Below are 7,721 nucleotides of genomic sequence, written 5' to 3'. Positions count from 1 at the left end.
TGTTGTTCCTCCATGCTCCTCGTGGTCATCATTGGGTTTGACGCTCGGCCCCACGGTGGGCGCCAAAATGTTTCGGTAGATACTTTTAGGGACCGAGAGACTAACCTGCTGACGCGTCTGGGCCGCTCGCTCGCTTCCAAACTCCTCCTGTTGGCCGATCGGTGTTGGCGCAAACCGATCGGTCTCCTTCTTGACGAGGGGGATGTACCTGCAAAAGGTACTCCGACGCCCAAGTTAGGCGTGTGATTTGAAGAGCCTCGGCTCTTGTTTGAATATTTAGTGAATGATTATCATTATTGAATATTTGAGAGTAGCGTAGAGTAAATAATGCGTAAGTGGAACGTACCTGGCTCTTGGCCCTAGCTTTGTATTTATTATTTTCCTCATGGATCTTGAGCTAATATAAGCCCAATAAAATATAAACAGAATAAGATATAAACAGATTACCTAAATATCCGGTTGGTTGTTTGTAACCGCTCGGTTAATATTTCATACTATACATATATTAATTTTTTTTCGTAAGTATTCATACAAAGGAGACACTGAAGAGGGAGATAAAAGAAAGAGGAGAGAAAAAAACTAATAAATAAAAAATTAAGGAAAAAGTAAAGGGTGTAAGCGGATTGTGATTAATTATTAACTCCACTCAACCCAAAACACACTAATTATACTTTTTTGGGTTGTTTCGAACTTCATTTTGTGCATCAAATTATAACTACATTGAGTTTAGACTTCTAAACCTCGGAAATCTGTTTCAGTTGATAGAAACACATGTGCTTTGCAACTTAATGTCACATACTTTTAGGATAATAAATTCAATGAATATAATTATTATAATTAAAATTTAGTAAAATATAAAAAAGTAAAATTATGACTGAATACGTATAAAAATAATTATCTTAATTTTTCTTGTTTGTCTTATTTTTAATTTTTAAATAAATATGCATACACAGTACTAATTAAAATAAGAATTTATTTTTCATAATTACTTCCAAAAATAGTTAAATTATTATCAACAACTATTATTGATGTTTATTATTTATTTTAATAAGTAAACAAATTATCATAAATTTAAAGATAAAATAGTAAGAAAACGTATTAAAAAACAATCTTATAGTTCGTATAAATATTGTCGTATGAGTATTGTGATTAAACATTCATACACATACATTCATAATCACTATTATTATTTACATAATCTATTTGAATTACATTGAATGAGTTGTATATATATATATATATATATATATATATATATATATATATATATATATATATATATATATATATATAATACATATATATTGCAAACATTGTTGTTAGCCTGAAAATATGAAAAAATATTTAAATTGTTAATTTTGAAAATTTTTCTGTTAAGAGTGAAGGTGTAAAATGTTTTTCAATTATTGAAATTGATTATTCAACTCAATTATAGTAGGGTTGCCACACCAGAAATGTCAAACTTAATTCAATGGAATCTAGATGGAAGTCTACTCAGTGTAAACCACTCGTAACCCTAAGAAAATGAGACTAAAATAAGAGAAGAGAGAGAAACGTAAAAGAAAAAAACTGGCATCTGTGATGTTTAATTTTGCGTCCGCGTTACATGAACTTGTGTTTTTGACGCGCAAATTGATGCCAATAACAAGGAAGCTTTTGACTTCAAGTGAAAAAGACGTGATTTTAAAAGTAAACCAATGTAAATCCAAACAGGCATATTGTTGCTTAAAATATATTTTGAATAGGATTAAGATTTTAATATTTGATATTCTCTATATGTAAAGTACATCAATATATAAATTCTTTATATCTAAAATATATTTCCAGAATTCCGCCAACAACATCCATTGAGAAATAAAACATTCAGTAAAACAATGGAACACTGTTTCTAATTTCTTCTCAACGCACGTTCGAGGTAGCACAAAATCCAAACTGGATCCACAGGAGAAGTGATGTAAAACGAATAAAAGAAAGTTGAGAGAAAGTGAAAGAATATATACATTAAGGTCTCTGAAAACCACTTCCCAGGTCAGCAATACAGTGAATGAAAAGAAAGCCGTGGAGACTTCCCTACGTTCCAGTTGCAATGTCATACATATCTACACAACTGGGTGGCTACAAAAGAGTAAGAACCTCTATAACCTCAAACTACTAACCTACTACTATATCAGAATATTAAAAGTTACCGATAAATATGTTACATAATTCGAAGGGAAGTGGATATTACATACATTATCTTTGTTAGCATAGACAGTTTAACTTATCAAACATCATTTCGAGCATCATTCCATCTCATTTGCATACAGTCTTCAGCCTCTTTGCAGCCTGGACAAATCCCACAATCACCTGCAACTCGTCAATTTGCTTCACAAAAAACAAACACAGCTTCAGACTACCAGCTAAATTCTCCTTCTTCATCAATCTTTCCCAAACACTTCACATACATTTAAACCCAATTCTTCTTTGTTTGGTAATAGTTATTTACAAAGCTATAACAAGTTAGGTTTACATTACTCAAAACACTGCACAATCAAAGAATATAGTATAATAATTAACTGCTTGTTTATAACAAGAATATTCCTTTCATTCCAATTTTGTTCCTCAAAGATTAGAAAGAATAATTTTTTTTATCATTTGCTAATAGAGATTAGCCTGCTCTCGGAGAGATTGCAATCAGACATGAAATTCACCACTTAAAATCTTAATTTATGCAGCATATAATATTTGAACAATTAGCATCAAAGAAAAACGAAAATGCAATCAGCAATTATCAGATACCTGCGACATGAAATGCCTCTGAACAATGTCCACTAGCTGCTCTTTTGATGGGTTTGGGACCGCGTCCACCTACAGATCCATTTCAAGTAAGTACAAAGGGGACACAAACACGCCGCTAAAATAATCTTCTGTGGAACAAAGTAACAACGCGGATAGTTCAAAAAATTTACAAGATTAAAATGTCGCCAATATCTCCACAATGCAGCCATTTCAAGTTTGCTCAAGTCCACCTTCTACAGAAAGATTTCAACATAATGTCAATAAATAGAACACTAACTAATAACTAGATCATTGACTATGTCAGTGGGAACGAAAAGATTTAAGAAAAAAAATAAGGTTTATATACCGTGGACCCATGAGGCATAGAAACGGACCCCTTCGAGTGTGAATCGCCAGAGAAGGACCTACTCATTGTCTTGTGAGATGATCCCAATGTTCTATGCATTCTGTGTCTCGATTTGTGGGACTTCTGTGTGTCGTCGGATGCTGAGAAATCAAAAAAAGATCACAACATAAATAGGAAAACTATAAAGTGGTGGGGTCATTGGAGATTAAAGCAGAACACTAGAACTTCAGAGATAACAAAAGCAAAACCAGAAGACAATGGATCCAATGTTACCAACCTCTTCCCACTTTGGAAGCCCACGAATATGGACGCCAAAACAACAATTAATTAATAAAAATACCACAGCATTCCAAAATTTGTCTACTTTCAGTGTCGGGTGCACACACAATTAGCACACAATACCAGTAACTGTCAGAGGCAAGACAATTAAAAACTGTAAAGTACTCACCCATATCAGATCCATTCCACTGCATATTCTCAAATTCAAGGTCATCATCTTCCTCATTACCCGTGGGTGCTTCAATAACGCTAAGAGCATTCCTCTGTAGTTTCACTTCAATACCATTTGTAAGAACCTGCATTTTTTTTATGCCAGTTAAGAACACTGTAAAATAATCGTATGGGTGTTTAGGGTTTAAAATTCTATCTTGAACCTATAGGAACTGCAAAATATCTGTAACAGAGAGGATTTACTCAAAAATTCAGCGACGAATATGGGTGTTATAGGACTCATATCACTTTACACTCGCACCCATTTAATATAATTACTTAAAAATTATCACACATACACACATATATTATTTCAAGAGTTTAATGATCAGGCACAAACTTACTAATATAAATTTTTTTTACACTGCCATATAATTCCAAGTCTCCCTTCATAAGACCTTTAAAACCTAACAAACTTAACATAGATGGTACTCTGTGATTGAGTAACTGTAAAACTATTTATTCTTTTATTTAAATACAATTGTTTTTATGTGTGATTTAGATAAGCTATATTCTTAAATTTGTACGCATATACAAAACGAGTATATCATATATATTATAAGAAAATTCCGTTATATAAACCAAAAAATGTGAATAGTTTAAATTCGTTAAAATGAATTAAAAAACATCTAAAAGATAGTGTTTATAACAAAATTTGATACCCCAGGAAGAAAATAAGGCATGGTAAAAAAATATTACACTATTAAAACACGAACTCAAATTTAATCACATATAAGGAATAACAAAATAAATATTTTATAATAATATTTTTAAGATTACTTATTTATGTAAGTGCGAGAGCTAAGCTGACAAACAAAATGGTTCCCGGACAAGGAAATATACGTCACTCCAACGGGGAAGGATATGTATTGATGTGTATCAATTAAGTCATTGACTTGGGATAATAATTAGATATTTTAGATTAAAAGTGAAAGCATAATTAATTTTGCATAAGATGTATTATATGAAATGTGCTTACTTTTAATCCTATAATGAAGACAGGTTTAAATCGTTTTTCTACATTAATTAGGATCAATTTTTTCTTCTCCAGTAATGTTAAAGACACGTTCTCTATATCTACTAAAGAGGAGGAAACGAATAATTTATTTTTTAAATTCTGGAGAGTGATAGAACACGATGTCAAAGTTTACAAAAGCAGCTGTTATAGGAGTCTATTGTTAGATTTATGTTTGGATACTTTAAAGTTATGCTTCCAAAGTTCTGTAATTATTCTTACCGATGTTTGGATGCTTTAGGACTATGTTTGAATGAATTAAGAATTATCAATTTAGTTATAGTAACTCATTCAGTTGAAATTTCTTTTAATTCATTTACGTTGCATGGATATTAGGTTGGGATGAAAATGGAGATTAAAGCTTTTAGTCATCAAGTTCGATGATTGGGTTTTTTCAGCAGTACCTTGTCCAGATCCTGTCTATTGTCATCTCTAACACCAGCCTGGTTTCATACAATCCAAGCTTTAAAACTACAGTCAAATTCAAATCTCCCTGAAGAAAGCCCCGATAGTAGTTTGATTTCAATGAAAATTGATCATGAAATATAATCAGTAATTTCATAAACAGGCATAAAAAGATCAGAAAGGCGAAATTGGGGGAAGACACAAATAAAAATATTTGTATGATTGGACCTTCAAAGAATAGCTCTGATTCTGATCGGAGTTTAGATTCAACTATTTTATTAATAGCATAACCTTAATCCAAGCATAATTCAGAGCTAAGACATCGAATTAGTAACACAAAAACCAGAGCAAGGATCATATAATTTACTTCCGTCAATGAAAAAGGAGCAAACAGAAGACCCAATTAACTACTGATCCTCAAAGAGCACTTCATAAAACAGCAGATCCAGCAACGAAGAAAGGCATGCAATGGATACCCACAATTAGTAATTCAGAATGATGTCTCAAATCATGCACAATCGAACAAAACCTAATCAAGTTGTAACACGAAGAACCCGGACATTCGAAATTTTGAATTAAAACAACCGAGTGAATAAATCAGATAACAATCACGCAGTAGACACCTTGAAGCAACAGGGAGTTCAGGGTAATTAAATTAGAGCAGAATTAGCCGCGTGACGAAATAATAAAACAGAAGCTACCAAAATTGACCGACAGAGGTCATTGGTTAGAAGAAAAACACGGTTTCGCAGCAATGCAAACAAACGACATTAGCGACTAAAATTAGAATAAAGAAATAAAAAATCCGCAGTGTGGTTTTGATGAGAAAGAGAAAATTACCAGCCAATGCCATCCTCCCAGACCAACGGCTTTCTTGACAACACCTTGAAGACCAACGAGCACCGATTTGGTACGGTTATTTCCGGTTACCACGACTTTGGTGTGACGTGGCAGCACCGATAACTCCTCTTCACTGCTGTCTCCGCAGCTCTGCAAATGGGAGAAGGCACCATTGACTGAGCTTTCCATTGCCTCTAGCATTTCCAATTGGGCGGTGAAAAGGGCAAAGTGGGAAATCAAATATCAAATATCAAAATTGCATTCGTACGGAAGATCGTGCATTGCTGGGTTCGAATGTGGGAGTTTGAGGAGCAGAAGAGATAGGGTAGTGGAGAAATTGGGGAAATTTTGCAGAGAGAAAAACACAGATGGAGAGAGAGAGAAAGAAAAAGAAAGAAAGAGAGAGAAAAACGAGCGAGAGTGACTGCTATATTGTTTATTGGTGTGTTGGGATGAATCCCGACGAGAGGAAATGGGCCAACGAAATTGCGCCACGTCATGGAGAGAGGGTGGACTCTTCAATCATGCGCTTGGAGAGAGGGAGGTTACGGCATGAACATGATGTGGGTTTGGTTTTCAGGACTTACTCTGTTTCCTTCCCATTTCAATACTCTACCTTACTATCCAAACACTTTCTCTTCTGGGAATCACTATTTTTCTAATTACTAATTTTTTATTTAACAAATGAGGAAAAAAAAGTCTAAAATTAAAATCATTTAATAAAGATGCAGAAATCTTGGTATACCAAACTCTTCAGATAAATATTATCCATGCAAAATATTGTATATAATTTATATTTGTTAATTTTTCACAGGCATTTCCTTGGCATGGAATATAAATTATTGAATTTAATAGAATGTATGATGTGGAATTTAACAATTTACCTTTTATAAACCACCACTTCCAACTTATACCTTTTTGTATTCTTTAATTAAAACAAATATTGCAATTTAACATTTTTTTATTAGAAGGAATACTCTGTTATTTTCGGTAGGGTGTGAATATGAGTTTTGTTCTAGTCTGAGGTTGTCGTCAATAAATTTTAAGTGCATTGACAATAACTTATTATTCTCGCTCTCCTTTAAAAATTATTTTATAGAGAACAAAATATTATAATGCTGTAATTAGACTAAACACGAAGATTAATTTTGTGAGATATCGAATGTTCTTACTAATAGATGTCTTCAAAATTGAGTGTAAGACTCTTGATAGTCTAGTTATTTTATATTTTTATTTCACGATTTTATTTTTAAAAAATACTTTATAAAGTTGGATTGTCTTTAAATTTAATCCTTAAACGGTATTACATTAAACAGGCAGCCCATTTTGAATTATATTATAATTTTTTTTAATGCAATTCAAATTAAAAATACATCTTAAACATTTTCATCTTGTTTTTCTTTATTTAAATGTAAAATAAATATATCTATAATTATTTTTATTTATTTAAATTCAAATTGAATGCATGTTGAATAATCTTTATAAGTTTTTCTGGTTTATTTAACAACGCGAGTGAAATAAGTTAGGAAATAAAGCATAAATTTTAATAAATCAAATCTATATTAGTCAAATGTTTTATTTAGGGAAAGAAAGATGACATTAAAGTTAGCTATTATTTACACTGATGGTTCCATATCATAAGTGTGGGAGCATATGCTATATATTTTTATTTATGCGCAGAGAATAAAGAGATATGCTGAAATCATATATTTTGTGGGTTAATAAGGAAAAAGTATTTAATGTAAGTGGCGATTTATTAAAAAAGAAAAAAAGAAAAGAAAAAGTAGGTGGTGTAATAATTTGTTTGAAAACTTTGTTGTCGTAAATTGACTATTGTGGTGATGGGAG

At 32.1% G+C, this 7,721-nt stretch overlaps 1 protein-coding gene across 2 annotated transcripts; it reads right to left on the bottom strand.

Annotated features, from left to right (window-relative positions):
• Positions 1 to 1,974: 1,974 nt before the first annotated feature.
• On the bottom strand, positions 1,975 to 6,285 carry LOC124828015 (uncharacterized). Of its 2 annotated transcripts, none has more exons than XM_047301216.2 (6): positions 5,874 to 6,285; positions 3,573 to 3,699; positions 3,125 to 3,264; positions 2,949 to 3,011; positions 2,779 to 2,847; positions 1,975 to 2,325 (listed from the first exon to the last, which is right to left on the bottom strand). In XM_047301216.2, exons 1-6 carry the CDS (start codon positions 6,072 to 6,074, stop codon positions 2,293 to 2,295), a joined length of 633 nt encoding a protein of 210 aa, XP_047157172.1. In that variant the 5' UTR covers positions 6,075 to 6,285; the 3' UTR covers positions 1,975 to 2,292. The 2 variants fall into 2 exon arrangements, with proteins under 2 accessions (XP_047157172.1, XP_047157170.1); XM_047301214.2 differs by having other exon boundaries at positions 1,975 to 2,364; positions 5,874 to 6,282.
• Positions 6,286 to 7,721: the final 1,436 nt, after the last annotated feature.

The sequence above is a fragment of the Vigna umbellata genome, chromosome 3 (assembly GCF_029865625.1).
Source record: "Vigna umbellata cultivar VRB3 chromosome 3, Vumbellata_1.0, whole genome shotgun sequence".
NCBI classification, from domain to species: Eukaryota; Viridiplantae; Streptophyta; class Magnoliopsida; order Fabales; family Fabaceae; genus Vigna; species Vigna umbellata.
This window is presented reverse-complemented; position numbering and strand designations above follow the sequence as displayed.

What these genes read in the sequence shown, in the direction of transcription:
- LOC124828015 (XM_047301214.2), bottom strand. Translation starts at nt 6,074, where the DNA reads ATGCTAGAGGCAATGGAAAGCTCAGTCAATGGTGCCTTCTCCCATTTG. An exon ending in TGGGAGGATGGCATTGGCTG is followed by an intron (nt 3,700 to 5,873) that starts GTAATTTTCTCT and finishes AAAAAAATGCAG; the next exon opens with GTTCTTACAAATGGTATTGA. An exon ending in ATTGGCGACATTTTAATCTT is followed by an intron (nt 2,848 to 2,948) that starts GTAAATTTTTTG and finishes ATGGATCTGTAG; the next exon opens with GTGGACGCGGTCCCAAACCC.